Genomic DNA, 20529 nt, shown 5'->3' with positions numbered 1-20529 from the left:
TGCAGCCAGCTCAGGGCCATGCTCCCCACCATGGGCCTGGGGCTGTCCTCCTGGAGTCAGGACCCGGAGCGGAGAGCTCTTGCAGTGCAGGGCTGCTTCCCAGTGCCCATGGTGGTGGACAGGCTCTCTAGAATACCCCATGGTGCCCACACCAACTGCCCTCACATATGCTGCTGCTGAGTCTTCGGCTGTTCCGGGGGCAGGCACAAGCGCTATGGGGAAACAAGGTGACAGACAGCCCAGGGCCAGGAATGTCCTGCTCTAACCAGGTGACCCACAAGCCAGGGACATCGTGTGCCATGTCCCTGCCACGGGCGAGCCATGCGGCCCTGCTCTGTGCCCAGCCCTGCCTCCCCACTGCAACGCGCCCCAGACCCCACGAACAAACTGCTGCTGGCCACTGCCTGTACCCGGCCCTGTGCCACGGGGCGCTCAGCACGGCACACGGAGACTCGAACGAGCCAACGACCCGGGCCCACAGCTGCCACTGGAAGTGTCACGGCGCCACAGGGTGCGCTCAGTAGTGCCGGTGCGAGCCGGGCACGGGACCCCCGGAGCCGCGCGGCGCCTCGACGGGAGCTGCCCGGGGCCGGCCGGGCACCGAGCCCTGACAGCTCCGTATCCCGCTGGACAGGTGGCCGCGGCTCCCCCGGGCTCCCAGTCACCGGCCGCGCCCGAGCTGGGTGAAAGGCCACCGGGCGCTGCGGTCCCCGCGGTGTCACCGCTCCCGCCTCCCGCCGGGGACCGATCCCACCCGCCCCGCGGAACCGCGTGTCCCACCGCCAGCGGCGGGGCTCGCGGGAATACCGCCACCCCGGTTCGGTGTGCTGCCTGCGGCGGACCCCCCCCCCCCCGTCGCTGCATGGGACCCCTCCCGCTGTCCCGAACCCTCCCCTCGGCCCGAGACCAGGGCTCGGAGCCGCTCCCCGCGGCCGCCGCTCCGGCGGAGCCCGGAGGCGGGAACTGGCCCCGCTCCGCCGGGAGAGGAGCGCCCCCGTTCCGGGATGCGCCGCGGCACCGGGACGGGCCCGCCGCCCCAGGAGGGGCCCCGCTCGCCGCCTCCGCCCGCCCCGGGGCCGCGGGCCCGGCCGGGCCCCCGCAGCGCCCCGCGCTCGGCCCGGCCCCGCCGGGAGCTGCGCCCGCCCGGGGTTACGAAACACCCGCAGCGCGGACCGGACCGCCCCGAGCCCCGGCCCCGCCGCACCCCGCCCGGCCCCGCCGCGGAAGGAGAACGGGACCCCGGCCCGGACCCGGTGGCGATGGCGGCTCCGCGCCCACCTGCGGCCGCGGCGGCGGCTGCGGCTCCGCTGCTCCGGCGGCTCCCGGCGCTCGGCTCCGCCGCCCCCCCCCAGCGCCCCGGCACAGCCCGCGCCGCCCCGCCCCCCCCGCGGCTCCGCCCCCGCCCGCCCCCGCCGGCACCGGGCACCGGGCACCGGGAACGGCGCCGGGTAACGGGACCGGTGCCGGGCACTGAGTAACGGCGCCAGGTAATGGCACTGGGTTAATGACACCAGCACCAGCACCGGGTCTTGCCATAGGGTGCCAGAAGTGGGTAACGGCACTGGCACTGGGTAACAGCAGCAGCACCGGGCACCAGCACCGGGCACCAGCACCGGGCACGGGCAGAGCCCAAAACAGCTACAGGCTTCAGCACCGACTCTGGCAAGGCACAAACTAGCACCGGAGTTTAGCACTAAGTACCGGGGAAGCCCAAAGCAGCACCGGGCCTCGGTGCTGGGAGTAGGAGTGATCAAACCGGTGGCCGCAGACATGGCTGCGGGGCTGCCTCGTGCTGACACTGGGCCCTCCGTGTGAAGCGACCGCGGCTGCCTGGTGTCCACTCCTGCCACAGACTCGGGCTGATGTCTCGTGGCCATGTGCACAGCCAAGGTCCCCAGCGCTGCCGCAGCCTCGGGCACCTGAGGCGACAGGATCCACCTCTCCTGAGCTGCCACATCCCCTGCACGCTTTGAGGAGACCCAAGGCGCTGCTGGCTCCTCTGGGGTTGCCCAAACACAGAAAGGTGGCAGTGGCCATGAGAAAACCATCCTGAGGGACTCTTGCATAGGTGCCACCCACAGCAGACCCCTCCCAGCAGCACTGGCACCCCGGGGGCATCCCGGGTGACAGACACCCCGGGCAGGGAGTTGCTGCGTGGTGATGGGCAGGGGTGGCGGCAGGAAGCAATACTGGGTGTGCTCGTTCTGCCCCAGCGCTCGCACCCACCGCATGGGATCTCCCGGGCTTTCACTTTCATTACCAGTTCATCTTCTGTGGCCTGAAAAAAACTCCGGAGGGAAATTCAGCCAGCACAGGGCCTTGTCCCATTCTGGGCTGGCAGAAGCACAGGTAACCCTGCCTGGGGTGGTGAGCACCCAGCTCTGGCCTTGGGAATCTGGGAGGGATGGGCTCATCTCTCCTTGTGCCAGCACTGGAACAGAATTGCTCTCAGACAGTTGATGCACTGGCAGTTGCAAATCACTTGGCCACCGCATCAGAGCACAGCCCCAAGTTCCCACCTCTCCATTGCTTTTGTACTGAAGTCCTCCAGCTCCAGCTCCTCACTGCCTTGTCCAGCTCCACATGTCCAAGAGACAAACACCTGTGGGATGGGCAGGCACCAGCACAGCACCTGCTCCATACAAACAGCAGCCACAAACCGGTGCTTTCTGACTCATCTCCTCCCCGCCAGCCTTGCTCTGTGCCCGGAGCAGCTGCAGTGAACAGGACAGCCCAGGGGGACGAGTGACTCTAGCCCAAGCAGTCCCTATCTCCCATCAAATGTTTTGCTGCCTACACTCACCTGCTCTGTAGTGTTTCATGCACAGGGTCTGACCCATCGCTGCTGAGACACTGCCAGCAGAGCCCTGGCTGCAGTTCCCAGTGCTCCTGAGGTGCTCTGGACCTCTCAGGTAGGTGAGCTGGGACCCCAGAGAGATAGGGATGGGTGCCCAGCACGGGGCCAGCAGCTCCCACACTCCCTTTGTCTGTATCCACTGAGACAAAGCAAAAGGAATGGGGAGCGTAGTGCAGGGCCCTGGTCCCTGCCCGCCCTGCTCAGCTGGGACATTCTCAGTCCAGTGACTTGCATCACGCAGACACAGCTTTCACAATCCCTGGCCCACATAACCCATCAGCACAGTCAGCCGGGCACCGGCTGCTCAGGCCAGAGAATCAAGGTCACACACAATGTCTGTGGCTGCTGGGGCTCCATCTGGGCACCACAGATCCAGGGAAATCCAGAGGGTCTGGGACGCGGCACTCCCTGTGCCAGAGACCCACACAGCCACATGTGCTTGGGAGAGATGGAAGATGTACACAAAACACCCTCTGTTCCCTCTCCCTTCCCTCCCTTCTCCCTCCCCTTTTTGGTAGGAAGGGGGGAAAAAAAGGAGAAAGAAATCAGTGATGGGAGAGAAAGTGGAGAGGACTCCATGCTGAGAGAGCAAATGGAATCCAATAAACTCCAATACAATCAAATCACAGTTTTGTTTCAAACAGGTCCCAAGGAAAAGTCTGAGCTGGCTGGTGGGGATGTTACCCAAGAGAAATTCTTTCTTTCTGGAGGAAGAGAACAGGGGAACAACAACTGCAGCAGTCCAATGGAGAGGCTGTCCCTGGCTCTGCCCCAGCTCTGCCTCAGCTCTCTTTGGTCCTCAGAAAGTCTCAAAAAGTCTCTGGGAAGGTGAGCAGTGTCCAGGCTGAGCCGTGGCCGGACGCATGATCACCTCACATGAGCTCAGCAGGATGCTGAGTGACGCTGTGCATTCCAAGGACAGAGGGATCCTGGGGCTGCGTAAGTGATTTCCTAGAAAATTGCCCCTGTGTTTGGAGCAGGAGCGAAAGGAGTGCAGGAAGAGTAGCCTTCCTCTCTAAGTGGCATTTCGAGGGTCTTAATTATTTCTCAGGAGTGGAAGCATTTATTTAGGCAGCTCTGGAGAGGTCCCAAGGCTTCTGGCTGCTGCCCCAAAGCCCTCCTGGCACATCCGGTATGCAAGGCTCTTCCACAACCCTCCCTGCTGCTCCTGGGATGTGCAGGACGCAGTGCTCAGTGCTCAGACAAGGCACAAGCACCCAACCACAGTCACCTGCAGGCAGGACACAGCCTCAGCTCCATCCCCTCGAGTTTATTGGGAAGCAGGAGTTCATATGGAGGACCCCAGCCCCACCCTGTCCTTGCTTTGGGTCCCTCACACTCCCAGGTTTGTGGTGAGGCCACAAAACCCTTTTGTGATAATCCAGCCCAGCTAATGCAAAACAGATGAATCCCAAAATTAGTCAGAGCTTTGTGCTTTCCCACAAAGGTCCCACTGGAGAACCAGCCCAGATGGGCCCCATGGGGTTCCAACCCTGGTGCTGGTGAGAGGGGCAGCCTGTGGAGAGCGGGGTCAGCGGCTGAAGGGACAGGGCAGCAGCACAGACCCTGCCAGGGCTCAGCCAGCCCACGGGCACCCAGGAAGCTTGTCACTGGCACAGGCTCAGCCCCATGGTGCCTCATGCCAGCAGGAGGGGAGGATCTGCTCCAGCAAAGACCTGGTAAATGGCATTTTATGCGAGGAGGAATTTCCACAGGAAACCTTCTGCTTCCAGCCACTCAGATACAGCTGGGAACAACCCAGCAAAAGCTTGGCCTTGGCAGCCAAGCAACGCTATTGCCTGGGCAAAGGCTCTTTGTTCCCTCCATAGTTCCTCCAGTTTGGAAAAAACATCCAGTTTCTGCTACTGGAACACCTGGGGCAGCGACAGCCCAGCTGGGTCTGGGGTGGGCACCAGAACCTCACATCAGTCCCGCTGCACCCAGGGGGGGCACAGGGGACCCAGCAGCACCCACAGCCCAGCTGAGACTGAGGATACAAGCGTCTCATGTCACCCCTAGTGCCAGGCCTGGCTGGGGGCATCCAGAGCGTGGACACTGGGGCAGGACTTGGCCCTGCCACCCTGCAGTGATGCATCCCCACATCCCCATGCAACCCCTGTGCATCCTTGCACTCCCCCTGCTTCCCTGCTCTCCCTTGCAGAGCTCAGGTTGCCACAGTAACCACTCTGTCCTAGCTGCTCTTGCCATAAACATGCTGCCACGGGTCAGCCCAGTCCAGTGGCTGCACCAGGGCCAGGGCCCTTCACTGCACACTGGGGTGAGCTGAGCCCTCAGCACTGGTGCTGCCACAGCCCAATGCTGCACTCTGAGCCAGGATGGGATGCCTGTAGGGAAACAGGCAGGTTGTGTCCCTCCAGCATGGCCACCAGTGGGGCTCACAGGTGGTCCACTTTGGGGAACCACGCTGTGCTGGAGCTCTGAGTTCAACCTCTGCCACACCTGGCAGCGGGAACTGCCACTGCTTGGCTCTGCTCTGCTGGATATTAAAGTCTGAGCGTGATGCAATGTTTGACTGTTGTGTTACAAGTGCTGGAAGCAGGGACTGGGATGACTCTTGGCTCGGGAAGTGGTGGCATGTGCTCCGCAGCTTAGCACATGTCCCCATGGAAAGACCCTGCCCAGCACCTGGGAGGGCAGAGGAGACCCTCAGTCAGGTCCCCAGCAGGTCCTGGGGGTCTTTGCCTCCCACCCCCATGCTGCAAGCACTGCTTGTTCAGTTGCTTGGCCCAGGAACAGGGCTGGAACTGGAGCCACAGCTGAGCCGTGGCCTCCCTAATGCCTGTCTGCCGGTTTACTCCCAAGGAACTGCCAATATTCCGCAACCTGGACAGGCCTGGGGGCCACCAGGACCCCAGGGGCATGTGGCCCCCCCCCCCCCGGGGCCCAGTCCAGACTGCCCATGGCATAAGGCTGCCCTCCCAGGTTGCCACCCATCCCTACGGGGCTGCCCCGTTCCCGTCACGCAAGTGTCCTTGTCCCAAGCCGATTATCTGCATACGGAAACCCCTAATCCGTTTGCATGTTTGGCTCCAACACCATTCCTGCTCCTCCCTGCTGTGCTGCAGCCCTGGGCAAGGAGCAAAGCCACCCCGTGACCTCCTTTCAGAGCCACAAACAACCCCCGGCACAGGCAGAAAGTGGGGGCTGCAGCCCCCCAGGGGTGGCTGGAGCAGCAGGAGGGGGAGAGGGTGTTGGCAAATGTCCCCTTGCCCCAGATGTTGCAGGGGTCTCGCCAGCCCAGCACAGAGACCTTCCCTAGGCACTTTCTCCTGCTGCACATCAGGCTCCAGCAGTTCCCAGCCTGCTGCCAACCAGAGCATTGACAGAAGGAACCGCGAGATGGGAGCAGCAGCCCACTAATCCTGATACTCAGGGCTGGCCCCAGCTGAGCAGGGCAGGTTCCAAGAGGGATGCAGTGGGCACAGGGAGATAAGAAATCCCTTATCTGCAGGAGTGTGGGATGGAACACCATGTTCCTGACACCAAACGGTTATGGCAGCCCCAGGGTTTACAGATGGGTAAGAAAATTCTTCACTCCTGGGTCTTCAAACACATCCCGCAGCTGGCAGAGGGGAGCTGGGACCTGCTAGAGCAAGAGAATGGGGACCCTGAGGATGGGCTGGGCCTTGTTCCTCTGTGAATTGCCCCCCACACACACACACACCCTGGGCTGTGCCACTTGGAGCAGGCAAAGATGCCATGCAGCTGCCTTGGGAGCAGGAACAGGTTTGTGGGGTTTGTGCAGAGCTCTGGTTTGGTTTGACAGTGAAATGAATGGTCTCGAAGGGGCTGGTTCCTGGAGCAAGGACACGTGATGGCCTCAGTGCTCAGCTCAGACCCAAGCAGGATGCTCCAGGGTACATGGAAGGCAGAGGAGGCTCCAGGGCACCTCCAGCGCCCGGAACAACCCAGCACAGCCGGTTCCACATGACCCACATGTGGAACAATCCCCCTAATCCTGCTCTGACAGAGCAATAATCTCTCCCTCTTGGCCTCACCAGAACACAAACCCTGGAACCATCCTGTGCTCTGTTGTGTTGCGGAGGGCCACAGGTGCAAGTGCTATGGTGGGATCCACAGCGGTGGAGATGTTGGTGCTCTGTGGGTAACATGGCAGTGGCACCACCCCTGCTCCCAGCCCCGCACACCCACCCACCCCTTGCCCTGCAGAGCCTGAGATCTGCTGTCCCCAGCTCCAGCCCAGGCACTTCCACCCAGAGCCCACCAGGCAGAGGCACTGGCAGAGGTCCCACTACAGCCCCAGGCAGTCTGGGCTGGGAGCAGCCAGAGAGGCCCCAGCGCAGCCCATCCTCCCACGCTGGCACCGGCGTTTCCTCTGCACAAGCGGAGGAGACCCGGGCACAGCTCTGGGGCAGAGAAAGCAGCCACAGGGGCTGAGGCGTGGCCATAGCCCCCCGTGGGCCCCGGTGAGGGGCAGCTGCCCACGCGTGCCGGGCAGGTGCTGGCAGCACTGCAGCTGGTTCACGCCGGGGGCAAACCGCAGCTGCGGCACCAGCCCCGCGTTTCGCTGACTGAGGCTCCAGTTCCCGGAGCGGGGTCAGGTGGGTGCTGCAGGCAGAGCTGAGCTCACACCCCAGAGCACGTCGCTTCAGGGCCTTTATTTCGGGGAAAGTTAAAGCCTGTAGATACAGCAATAAAATATACAAAAAAATAAAAATTTTTTTACAGTATCAGATGCTGCCCCGGGCTCCAAGGACTGCAGCTGGAGGCAGCTACGGTGAGCACAGGGGCAAAGGGCCCTCCTGCCCTCTGAGCATGCCTAGGGCCAGCCATGGACCCTCCATCCTGCTCCTATACAGTTTGGGGGAGCTGGCCTGGACCCCACAGCCCCAGGAGTTCTCCCCTCTGGCTTCGTGCCTGCTGGCTGCAATGCAATTGGGGGAGGCAGCTCTCCCACTGCCTCCCCTTCCCCTCCACTGCTCATCCATGTCCGTGTACCCACTGCATGGAAAGGGCAGGAGGGCTCCCCTCATTGTGGAAAATGCAGGACCACAAGCACTGACCTCTCAAAACCCAGGACACTTGCTTTTCATAACATCCACATCTCCATTATGCGCTGCCCTGTGGCAAGTTCCTCTCCCCACATCCATCTGCTCCCTTCAACTCTTGCCCCCTGCCACCTTATGTGAGGGCCAAACTCCAACAGAAATGCCACATGAAGCCCCCAAGAAGCTGCAGATCCCATGCCTGGCCCCTCACAAGCCAGAAGGAAAGGGACAAGCCAGGTACCCCACTGCTGACCACCCTGGCTCCAGCAGTTCCCCAGAGTCCAACAGGTCTAACTCACAGTACGGGCAGTGTGGCCACACTCCCAGCCCCAACCTGGCCACAGGGCAACCATGGCCAGGGCAGCCTCTGTGGTTACATCCAGGTCCCAAAACAGGCCCCAGATGCAAATGCTGCTCACATGCAGGTACCACTGCTGGGAGGCAGCACTACCATGGCTCCAGGCAGCCTCTGCCCCACAGGGACACCAGCCATTCCAGCAGGAGCTCAGGGCTGCTGGCACTGGCCAGTCCCCTGTGCCCACAGCAGAAATTTGGTGACAAGCACAAGCAACTCCTGAATCTCCCTGCTCCCAGCAAAGCCCAGGCTGAGTCCAGCAGGAGCAGTGTCCTAGCAGGGCAGGAGTGCCCAGGTACATCCACCTTCAGCTCTGAGCCCTGTGCTGGTCCTGCTGGCCAAAACCAGGGCAGGGGGAGGCACAGGGGAGAACCACCCTGCACCCTGCAAGCTCTGGGAGGTGCTGGGCAGCAGGAGGGCAGGCCCCACTGCACAGCTGATCCCCTCTGCAAATCCAGGCTCATAAAGTCTTGAGGGTTTGGGGTTCTGGCAGTCAGGGTGGCAGCTTCCAGCCCTGGGCTGCGGAAGCATTTGTAGGAACTGCAGCTGCAACTGGAGGGAAATAGGCACTTGAATGAGCAAAAATAATAAAAAACTGTTATGGAAGGAAATAGAAAAAGGTTCATCCCCCTGCCCCAGAGACAACTGGCACCACCTCAAAGAGGGGCTGCTCCGTTGGGGCAGGCAAGGAACTGGGGGCACAGACCCGGCCCCCAGCTGCTCTCAAGGACAAGCTCAGAGCAGCCATGGCCGAGCGGGACAAATCCAGGAGACCTCTCTGGAGGTGGGAAGGCCGAGCCCGGGGAGGCCCCGCGCGCCAGCACAGCCCCTCACATGGGCGAGGACGCACACTCCGGGGTCAGCTCCATGTCGAAGGTCAGCGACTCTGCGGGCAGACACAGCTGGGGTTACGGGGCCCGCGCGTGGCCACAGCCAGGCCCCCCTGGAGCCCCCCCAGACTCACCAAACTGCCCTCCTGAGTTGCCCTCCGCGCCCTCGCTGCTGTTGCCGAACTGCATGAGTGAGTCCAGGGTGCGCGGGGACATGGGCAGGTCGATGGTGTTGCTGAAGGAGGTGCTGTCGAAGGGAGGAAAAGCACAGAAACCTCCAGAGTCAGGGCCTGGCCAGAGCTCGCCAACACCCCCTCTCCCCACTGAGGGGCCGCTGGGCCATGCCAGAGGCCTCCAGAGGAAAGAGCTCTCCAGAGGAAAGGGGCCCCAGAGGGGAAGAACCAGGCTGTGGTTTGGGCAGCAGCCGGAGCCTGGCTCAGCCCCTGCCATCACCCCAGGCTAGGAGGCCCACAGCACATAGGCAAAGCCCAGGCAGAGGAGGAAAGGAAGGCAACCCCTCCTCAAGGGAGATTGAGCACACAAACACCCCCGAAGCACTGACAGACACCCCACAGGAACACTCACGGGGTGACACAGATGAATTTGGTCTTCAGATACGGAGCAGCGCCTGCAAGGAGGGAGCAGCCTCGTCAGCAGCCACTCAAGGATGAACCCCACTCTCCTCCTACTGGAGCACAGGCACTGCCCACCCTCTGCCCCCACTCCATGGGACCCCACAGCTGGTTCCACACTGTGGCTGTGCCCTCCAGGTATGGCACAGGGTCCTGGCTGGTGACAGCCCTTCCAGTGCTGTCCCTGTGACACAGGAGCCACGGAAAGTCAACGACTACCTGAGTCCGTCGCTTCCGAGTGCTCCTGGCTCTCAGAGCGGCAGTACTTCCCAAACGCCTCCTCCTTGGGGATGTCTGGGTACAGGTACACCAGTGGGGACACCAGGATGTTGGTGGCATCCATGATTTTGTAGCCCATGATGATCTCCGCAAACGACATGTTGTTGAGCTGCTGCTTGGTGTAAGGTTCCACCGACTGGATCTGCGTCTTCCCTGAGCACAGAAGGAGAATTTTGGCAGAGGGCAAAGGCAGAGCCTCCCTCAGACACCCCCAGAGCAGCAAGGACAAAATGGGCCTGAGGCTGTGATCAGCCTTACCAGGCACCCCGGACTGGGTGGGGGACTGGGGCCTGCCAGCTGGGTTCAGTGCCACAGACAACCGTACCCAGTGGCAGCACGTGGGCAGGGACACCCAAGAGGCAGAGACCAGGAAAGGGCTGCCTGGGTTAACCCAGGCAGAGAGCTTGTTGCAATAAGAACAAAGGACAAGTGTCTTATCATGGGGTCCCAAGCCTCCTTTAGAGCCTGGAATGCTCAGCCAGGTACCCAGAGCACCGAGGGGAGAGCTCATACCACTGATGTCCTTCTCCACCCATGTGAAGGTGATGCCACCTTCCTTGCTGCTCTCGCTGAAGCGCAGCAGGAAGGTCCCCGGGGGCTTGGTGCTCAGGATGGCTCGCTCCCGCTCCTTGCTGATGAACCCCATGATGTACCTGGGCAGCAGGAAGCGAGAAGAGCGAAGGTGTGTCAGGGCACAGGCGCAGCTCCTCCAGGATGTGAGCCCTGCCAGCTCTGCTCAGCAGCAGGACCCAGCCTGGCTATTGGCATTTTAAGGATTCCTGGTGGGGCTTCACTCTGAACAAGCAAAAAGAACCCCAAGAGAGCCCACCTGCACTTGGACAAGGCACCCCACACCATCAGAATGGGACCTGTGGGACCCTCCCAACACCCAGCCCAGCCAAGGACTCTGGGCTGGCGCTCACCCTTCGTTCCACAGTGCCAGGATGTACTTCTTCACCAAGTCAATGATGTTATCCAGCCAGACCCAGAAAGAGAAGCCTTTACCAGCCATGTTCTCCTGAGGAAAAGGCAGAGAGGCTGTGAGCACAGTTCCGAGGAAGGGAACAGCCAAGGGAAGGTGCTCAGGGAACAGAGGGAGTTCTACCTTGCAGAACTTGGCCCAGGTGATCTGACAGCCAGAGTAATTCACACCTGGTCCTGGCAGAGAACAGGAACATGAACATTTAAATAGAGCTGTTCTTCCAAAGACACCCTTTCCAGGGAGCAACTTGAGGTTTGTGTTGTTTGGGAGAAAAATCAAGCAACTGAAAATTACAGCTTCTCTGCTAAACATGGGACCTCGCTCCTGGATGGCATGTACAGGTGGGGACTCACCCCGAGGGACAGCAGGGACGGGCAGGACACCAAGCCAAGTCACCCAGCACTTACCCAGCAGTTTTTCTGCCAGCGTGGTCAGCTGCTCAATGCTAAGGCCACGCTTTGTGGTGGAGGAGAACTGCCAGCTCAGCACCTCTGCCACCTGGTCCCAGGTCCCAATGGGCGGCTTGGTGAAGAAGTTCACATTCTGCACCAGGGAATACATGGCCCTAAGTGGGACATGAGACAGAAGCAGGGCCGAGTCCTGCCCCAGCCCCGTTCCCCACTCACAGTGTGGGGAACTCACAGTGTGTTCCTCTCCCCCCCAGACACACCCATGCCAACACCTGCCTGCTGCCTCCCCACATCAGCCCTACCTTGGGGTTGTTGGTCAGCATGTTGTACCACAGGATAGACGCCCAGGCATTGGGCATCTGGCAAATGTTGGAGATCACCACCACAGGCAGCGAGTGGGTCTGCAAAGAGAGGATGTGAGCACAGGCTGGGACATGTCCCAGAGCTCTTCTGCACCCAGGCCCACAGCAGCAACAGGCAGTGATCCAGGTCTCACCTCCAAGTCGATCTTCAACCCCTGGTGATACACCTCTGTCTCAAAGGTGATGAGGTGCAGCTCCTCAGTGACTATCAGTGAGGCCTGGGGCAGAAGGAGACACCATGGAGCACCCAGGAGACACCCACCCCTGGCCTGATGCATGGCCAACAGGCCCAGCGCTGCTGCTGGGGCTGGCCTGGCAGCTGCCAACATGCCAGTTGGTGCCTGCAGACCCCCAGCCTCATGGCAGGGCTCAGCTACCCCTATCAGAAGCCCCCCACACTCACGTCGCAGTTGGCTCTGCCTCCGTTCCCGCAGCGCTGCTCCCGCAGGGTCTGTGGAGAGAGGCACAGGCTGCAGCTGCACCGACAGCACACGGCCCAACAGGGGCAGCCCGGGAGCCCACAGTACCCACCAGGTGCTTGAACTCTGCAGAGAGGCTGCCGTTGTTCGACTCCTCCATGTTCATGACTTTGGTGTTGGTCCCCAGGATGTTAAACTTCCGGGACCTGGGAAGAGGAAAGACAGGCTGCAGCTGACAGGGCCCTCTCAGAGTGAATGTACAGTAGGATGTTTGCCAGGAATAAGAGCAGAAATGAGAAAAAATGACCAAAACAAACATTGCACTTACCCTCGAAGTGCTGCAACATCCCCGGAGTCCCTAGGAAAGGGGAGAGATACACCAGGTCATGGCTGTGGCCTTCCCACTCCAAGCAGACGAGCCGGTGTGCAGCACTGGCTGCATCCCAGCAGGAGTCCCACGAGCCCCCCAGGCTGTCCCCCAACACGGGGACAAACCCCCAGGACCCACTGCCACTCTGCACCCTCCCCTTTGACTGGGGGTCACACTGGCCCTTGGTGTGGAGATGGAGCCCGACCCAAGGGCAGAAGAAACAAGTCCCACCCCAGTAATTCCACCCAGTGCCATTGGGAGGGGAGCACAGGACTCACTTGTCAATGCAGACTTTGATTTTCAGCTGATAGTTCAGCTCTGGAAACTTGACCAACAACCTGCAAGAGTCAGCAGACAGGGAGTGTGAACATCCTGTTCATGCAAACACCCCCTGTGCACCAGGCATAGCTGGCAGCCAGCAGCATGGACCAGTTCTTCCAGTGTCCCTGGGCCCATCAGCCCTGAGACCTGTCCCCAGAAAAGGAGAGGTGCTGATACTCCACTGAACACCCTGAGGATCTTGTTTGGGCTGCTGACTGCCTACACCAGGCTCTGAACAAACACCTTCCACACTGTTCTGCACCACAGGCTGCCATATGCCAAGGAGGCGATGGGGGCAGAGCTGGGAAAGGAAGCTCTAAGCAGAGCCCAGTGTCAGAACAGTCTCTCTCCATGAAGGCTGGAAGGGAACACAGCCCACCTAAGCAGCAGCTGGCCAGGGATGCACTGACATTTCCACCGCCCACCTCCCCAGCAGGATTTACCAGAACCCAGCTGGCTCCAGGAACATGGTAGAGCCCCAGCCAGCCCTACACTGAGTCACATGGGCAGCACTCCAGCCTGCTGGGATCCATCCCTCTGCGATCCGTCACCTCCCAGCACCTGCGCTCCCCAGGTAAGCTGGGGGCTGCACCTGCACCAGCATCTCCTTCAGAGAGTGATCCTGCTCCACCCTCCCTGCACAGCTCCCCTCCCTCACCTGCAGGGGCAGTGACCCACCTGACTTTGGTGGTGAACTGCACACCCGTCTTGATGACGAGGGGCCGGTCAGGGTGCATGGGCATGCAGGGCTGCCTCTCCACGACGAAAGCACTGGGGGAACAGCACAGGGACAGCAGTCAGACCTCACTCACTGCCCACCCTCCACCCACAGCCGTGACTGGGACTGCCCATGGCCCCCGCCCGCCCTTGGCACCTTTTCATCAGGTTCCTGAACAGCTCCACAATCCGTTCCTCCAGCATGGGCCTGTGCTGGACAATCGGGTCACCCTTGTAGGATACTTTCTGCTGGAGTTCTTCCAACTTCTTGATCTGCTGCCGGGTCTGTAGCTGCGATTCAGCAAGAGAGGTTATCCTAGGGGAGAAGAGAGAACCTAGGCTCACTCTGGCTGCCAAGCCTGCACAGTCCCAGCCCGCAGAGCCCTTTTCTTCCCAAGCAAGGGGATGCTCTCCGTGCCAGAGACCAAACCAGCTGAGAAGTGAGAGTGTCTGTGGCTCCTAGCCCAGTGTGTTTTTCTAGGCCACGCAAACAAAACCTGCACATGCCCAAGTTCTGCAGAGACACCAGGGTCAGAAGCTTTTCAGCAGCTTCAGAATCCCCCAGGCCTGTGGCTGGGGACACCAGGACACCAGGACACCATTCCAGCACTGGTGCCCACGATCAAGGCTCAGTCTGACCAGTGGGTTACACTGACACGTGCAGGCACTGGAAGCCATTTTGCAAGGATATTTCCAGAGGCAAAGAGCTTGTTTCCATGGCAGGTGTGTGAGTGCCACTGCTCTGAGGCAGACACAGCCCCAGCCAGCTCTCACCAGTTCTCGAGGCGGTCCAGGCAGATATTGGGTGGGCCACCAATGCAGGCAATCTGCTGCCGCCTCTTCCAGTCTGCCAGTTCCTCATCCGCCAGCATCTTCTGCACGTACTCCATGGCCGACAGCAGCCCGGCCAGCTCGCTCACTATGCCCTGCCAAGAGAGAAAGCAGAACCTTCGGCACCCTGTGACTGCCAGTTTCACATTCACAGACAAAGAAGAAGTCGCCCAGGGCTGTGTTTCCAGCACTGCTCTGGTTCTGGCCATGCAGGAACACCAAACTCCAACCCTGAAGAAGGAGGATCTGCACCTGAGGGGATCTGGAGGGCTGGATGCCCCACGTACCCTGCGCATCTGGTCCAGTGCCGTCAGCATCTGCTCCAGCTGCTGCATCTTCTGACGGGTCACCGACTGGTTGTTCCCGTTCAGGTCCTGCATGTCTGTGCAGAGGTGAGAAGCTTCAGACACACACACACGGACTCTTCCTGCCCTCCCAAGTGACACAACACTCCCATAGCAAAGTGCAGGCACCCTAAAAGCCCCCAGACAGTCAAGGAGGAATCTGACACAGCCTCCAAGCACCTCGGTGGCTCTCCCACACCCACAGGGACCATTTCCTCCCCATGCCACTGCTGTGCTCACAGCAGAACTCTGGTTCAGCTCTCCCAGGGGGAGCATGAGTGGCAGAAACAAAAAACCAGGTTTCTGCAATTGCCATGCAAATGCCCTGAGCCCGAGCACCTTCCTGCTGAGAGCTGAGGCTGGAACACACCCTCCAGCAAGTTTCCTTGCAGGAACACACTGTGGTTTGCAGATGCTAATGAGCTGCCATTACCTCCTTGGCTTTTCAAAGTCTTGTAGTTAAAATCAAAGTCATCCTGGAGATTCTCCACCACTTTCATCTTCTGCTCCAGATCCTGCAAGGCAAAAGATGTGGATTCATTCAATGCACTAAAGCACCATGGTGGGGAAAGCAGAAGGTGTCCAGGCAGACATGTACCTGCACCCTCTTCCTGACATCCTGCAGGTGTTGCTCCAGCATCTGCTGCTTCTCTGTCACCACAGCTGCTGTTGGATGTGTTGCCTGTCCCCCTTGCTGCAGAGGGGACAAAGAGGGCATTAGGACAGGGCTGTGACACGGGGATGCTCCCTCCCACCCTCAGGAGGTTCTGCAGGGTCTTCACCCCATCCCTAACACGTGCCAGGGCAGCCGGCTGCTCACTTCAGTGTCAGCTCTGCGGTGACACAGGGGTCAGGGCACTCCTCACGCGAGGGTGAGAGGAGAGATGGGGGCATCCAACTCACAGCACCCACCCAGAGTACCCAAGCTGCATCCTGGCTGTCGGGAATCTGGGTGGCAGCCCTGGGATACCTGGCCACTGACCTGGGCTGCAGTGGCAGCAGTCTGGAGGAGTCGGGACTCTTCCCACAGGCAGCGAGCCACGATGCGAGCGATTTCCATTGGCTTCTCCAAGTACCTGCTCTGTAAAGGTTCAAACCCTCACGGTTAGCAGGCATGAGGCAAGCCCTTGGATCTCCACAACCTTTAGGGCTGCGGGTGGTGAGTTGTGCCAAGGAAATCACTGGTCTCCCACCAGCTCCCCCCTGCACCTTCCGCTGCCCAACTGGCACCTCCCACCTCACCTGCAGGAACTGCTTGATCCGGCGCAGGTTGTGCTGGTAGAGGACGTTGGACTCCTGTAGGAAGCGGCTGTACTGCTGGTCGATCTCCCCCAGCAGGTTGTGGAACACCAGCGTGGCGTGCGACTCCTTGCTGGCTGCATATGCCCTGCATGAGGGAGGGAGAGCCCTGGGTGCTCAGCAGAGGGCAGGGGGGCTCTGGTCACGCCTACCGTCCCCTGTGCAGTTTACAGAATCACAGAATCATCTAGGTCATAAAACTCCTCCAGGACCATTGAGTCCAACCTTTGACCAATCACCACCTTGTCAACTAGACCAGAGCACTCAGTGCCACATCCATTGTTTCTGGTCCAGGGTCTGACACGATGCAGAGTCCCACTCCATGCACAGTCCCACCACTCCTCTTGGCGTCACAGGCAGGGAGGCCAGTCCTGCCACATCAGGTGCCCAGGGAAAGTGGCAGAACTCTTCCAGCCTGCCCAGGCCCCTGCTGCCACTGCAGGCAGGTGTCCCAAGAAACATCCCCTCATTGGCGTTTCACAAGGCCTTACCAGTCCTGGCTCTCAATCCACGGGGCCAGGAACTGCCGGAGCTCCATGGGGAAGCTGTCGCTGTAGAGCTGGTGGAGCTGCTCCAGGTACCGCGTGTCGAGCTGCTGTAGCTGGTTCCACTGTGCCATCCTGGCCAGCTCTGGAGACCTGCTGGGATGGGCACACACGTGGCTCAGAGCTGGCTCCCAGCTCCCTCCTGCCAGGACCCAGCTGTGATCCCTCTGGGGAGGACTGAGTGGGCCAGAACCAGAGACAGGCAGGGCACGAGTCTGGGGCACAGGGCTTCAGGAGGGCTGGTGCAGGCAGGTAGGTCACTGGCAACAGGTAGGAATGAAGCTGTAATCTGGTCTCACAGGCACTCCTGGCCAGCCCTGGCAGGAGGCAGGGAAACAGCTGTGGAGCTTACAGTAAGTGCGGAAGGCGGAGACTGCCAGGAAACTACAGAAACAAGGAAGGAGCAATTTTCGAGTTCGTGACTCGTATCAATAAAAATCAACACTAACGAGGGGACTCCAGCTGTGCCTGGGAAGTGAAGGCAGAGTCACTTCCCTGCAGAAAAGGGTTTGCTTTTCCCAAAGGTCGCTGCAGCAAGTGACGCAGCATCGCAGCGTGCCCTGCTCTCCCGTGGTTTGCTACAGGGACTCTTTCCCCATTTGTCTGAGTGTGAGGAGAGAAAGGGGGAACATCCTCTGTAGGCTGAGGCACAGGGAGGGGACAGACACTGGCACCTGACATCGAGTTAAAGAGGTTTTTAGAACTTCATAGCACTGAACAGCCTCAAAGGCAGGAGCAGCCTCCACTGGACATTAACCTTGAACCACAACCCTCTGGTGCAATCCTCAGGGAAGTCCACGTGAGTCAAACTTGTTTTCAATGGAGCAATGAGTGAACAGGATGAGAGACACCAGCCATGCAAGATTCAGCAAACAACAAATGCTCCTTCAGTGATGTAGCTTTTGGGACCATCCAGGCTGTGAGCCACAGGCCAGGCTGTGTGTGGGGCAGCACAGCAGAGCCCCCATTCTGCAGAGGGTTCAGCTCTCTGGGGTCGGTTCTCAGCTGCTGTAGCTCGGGGAGTGCTCCCTCCACCCTGGCAGCTCCGAGGCTCCAGCCCTTTCACTCAGTCCCAGAAGCCACTCCTGTAATGGAGCTGCTGATGAGGGGAAAACCCAACAAATGCACAGGCCAGGCAAGAGTGAAAACCCACCATCCCCGCGGGGAGTGCCCTGCCTGTCCGGGGAGCTCAGCTGCCTCATTTCCTATTGCACCACACGCCAGCACCCCCGCGCAGGGGGGGCTGCACCAGCCCCTCCGGAAATGGCAGCAGCTGCTGCCCCAGCCCAGCTCCTGCCAGCCCTGAGCCGAGGATGGTGCCGCAGCACCACGGCACAGGAGGCAGCCACCTGGGCAGCCCTTGCCATGCCTGGTGCCAAACAGTTTGCAGACAGACTTTCCCCTGTCAGGTTGCAGCAACCAAACCAGATGCCACATCCGGACCCTTAATCCAAGCAGATGTTCCACAAGAAAGCCACAATCCCGGTATTTCAGGGCAGTGCTGGAGCCACAATCTGCAGAGCACCAAGGGGTCAAGAGCAAAGCTCCCAGGCTGCCGTGTGGCAGCGGCACTTGGACAGAAACCAGACACTTCCCACTGCCACAAACAGCTGCAGGACGAGCCAGCTCACAGCACCAAGCTCCAGCTCCTCCCAGCATCCACAGAAGGCAGGACCGACATTCCTGGAGGGAAGGGGTCCCTGTGATGCTCCTCACTGCAGCAGTCACCAGTGTCAGGGAAGCTCTGACCCTGTCAGCCCTTGGGCCCACGCAGGAGCCTCTCCCTGGCCAGCCTCACCGCCGGGAAGCCTCCCTTGCCTGGGGTAAAGATCTGAGGGTTGAACCTTTCTGATTCCACTGGGCTTGCCCATCCCTGCAGTTTGCCTCTCCTCCACCTTTGGAACAGAGCCAGGGAGCAGCCGACACGGCCAGGGCCAAGCATGGCATGATGCAAGCCCAGGGGTAAACACGCTATCCAGAGCTCAGAGTGGAGCTGCTAAAAGTAGCTCAAGAGCTAAAGTTCACCTTTCTTTATCTCACTGCAAGGGCAGAGCACAAGAGCTCTGCGGTGCCACCAGCAGCCTGGGACAGCTCTGCATGTTCTGACGGCTTCACTCACAACAGGGCTGCCCTGGAAACAATGCTGCCACTGCCCATTCCGTCTGCTTTCTTATTTCTGGGACACAGCTGGGAACGCCCTTCACCTGTGCCCTCACAACAAGGAATGACCCCTGAGGCAACGCATACAGGGGAGTCACTGGAGAGCCCTTGGAAGGACCATGGACTCTGTGTCCCCTGCAGGGACACAAACAGGATGAAGCTCAGTCACTGACAGTGTTGCAAAGGTCACATCATCAACAGCAGGAGCATCACAGGGTCACAACGGATGCCATCAATAACACTTCAGAGCCCCTTGCTGCCCCTGCTTCCACACAATCAACAGCCTGATGGAAAACTGTTCGACACAGCAGCCAATTGCTCCCGCAGCACAAGAGCCAGTTTGGAAAGGCTGTGAGAACTTGGCTCTACTCCTCTGGAGCGATTTCAAAGCCAGTCTTAGAGGTGGAACACAGTGATGAAGAGATTTGTGACACAGGGAAGGAGACGGCTCTGGGAGAGCTCACAGCCACGGTGCCGAGTTCCCCGATCATCCCACACGGCTGTCCCCATCACAGCTCTCCAGGGCCCATCCCAGTGGAACTCCCACTGCAGGAGCTGTGAGTGATGCTGTCACCATCCACCCCGGGGCACGGGACACCCAGCCCACACCCCTCCTGTCCTCCGCCACCACCGCTCCAGCAGCTCCAACAGATCCACAGGAAACAGCAGAAGAGGCTCCACTGGGGAGCGACGATGACAGAGATCACTTTCAGGCTGGAAAAGGAGTCGCGCGCAGGCAGGGCCAGGGCCATTCCCAGCCCCTGCAGGTGCAAAGGGAGGGCTCTGGAGCAGGCCCAGGGCAGCTCACCCTCACCGCTGGGACCCCCTGCTGCTCCCGCCGCACACGGGACCGTCCCGCAGCGCAACCCCGAAGCCCCGGGGCCGCGTCAGCCCCGCCCGGCTCCAGCGGACCCGGATGGGCGGCAGCTTCTCCGGCCCCGCCGCTTTTCTCTCTCCGAGGAGCCAGAGGGACCATCCGGCTCCGCACCAGGGCTCGGGCTTCCGGCGACGGGGCAGCCGGGATGGGCCCCCCCTCGTTACCCTGCGGTGCCCGCCCCGCCCCCGGCCCGCTCCGCTGCGCCCCGGCCCGCCCCCCCCGCGCGGGGCGGCACCGTCCCCGAGCCGGCTCCGGGGACACCGGCTCCCGAGACCGAGCAGCGTCTGCCCGCTCGCCCCCCGCGCTCACCGGCGGTCCCGGCGGGCGGGTGGGGCGGCGGCTCCCGGTGCTCCCGGTGCTTCCGGTGCTCCCGGTGCCGGCGGCGATCGCGTCCGGCTGCACTGACGGACCGAACCTCTTGCTGCCGGGCTCCGGCCCGTGTGACGTCACAGCCCAGCAGCCAATGGGAACGCGGCACTGCCGCGGCCCCGCCCCGCCCCCGCCCCGATGGCCAATCAGCGCGGTCGCTGCGCGGTGCGTCACGGTGCGCGGCGGGGGGGCTGCCAACGCAGCTGTTCCCGGAAGGCGCCGCCTCCCACCGCAGGGCGGTGCTGGGCAGGGGCGGTGCGAGGGGGGGAGAAGCGACTGCCGGGAACAGCCGTGCGGGAAACCCGGCCGGGTTCCGGGCAGCGCCGTGACGTCACGCGGCCGCCGCCGCCGCCACCGCCTCTTAAAGGGGCCGCGCCCAGAGCAGCGCCCCCGCGTGGGGAACCGGGGAGTGGCCCCGGGGGCAGCGCGGCGGAATCTATGTGGGGCTGTAGGGATTGATCCCATGTGGGGCAGTGGGGGTCAATCCCAAGTGGGGCTGTAGGGATTGATCCCATGTGGGGCAGTGGGATTCGATCCCAG

At 61.1% G+C, this 20529-nt stretch overlaps 1 protein-coding gene across 3 annotated transcripts; it reads right to left on the bottom strand.

The window, feature by feature from the left end:
• Positions 1-7482: 7482 nt before the first annotated feature.
• STAT3 (signal transducer and activator of transcription 3) lies at positions 7483-20070 on the bottom strand. Of its 3 annotated transcripts, none has more exons than XM_064636302.1 (24): positions 19930-20070; positions 16530-16676; positions 15982-16126; positions 15722-15820; positions 15338-15433; positions 15173-15254; positions 14683-14777; positions 14339-14490; positions 13722-13880; positions 13526-13618; positions 12805-12864; positions 12485-12514; positions 12269-12362; positions 12141-12188; positions 11872-11955; positions 11678-11776; positions 11373-11508; positions 11089-11141; positions 10907-11001; positions 10497-10636; positions 9921-10136; positions 9658-9700; positions 9207-9319; positions 7483-9128 (listed from the first exon to the last, which is right to left on the bottom strand). In XM_064636302.1, exons 2-24 carry the CDS (start codon positions 16655-16657, stop codon positions 9073-9075), a joined length of 2316 nt encoding a protein of 771 aa, XP_064492372.1. In that variant the 5' UTR covers positions 16658-16676; positions 19930-20070; the 3' UTR covers positions 7483-9072. The 3 variants fall into 3 exon arrangements, with proteins under 3 accessions (XP_064492372.1, XP_064492374.1, XP_064492373.1); XM_064636304.1 differs by having other exon boundaries at positions 9924-10136; XM_064636303.1 differs by having other exon boundaries at positions 16530-16679; positions 19930-20061.
• Between the last annotated feature and the right edge of the window lie 459 nt (positions 20071-20529).

Source organism: Pseudopipra pipra, chromosome 26 (genome assembly GCF_036250125.1).
Source record: "Pseudopipra pipra isolate bDixPip1 chromosome 26, bDixPip1.hap1, whole genome shotgun sequence".
Taxonomy (NCBI): Eukaryota; Metazoa; Chordata; class Aves; order Passeriformes; family Pipridae; genus Pseudopipra; species Pseudopipra pipra.
This window is presented reverse-complemented; position numbering and strand designations above follow the sequence as displayed.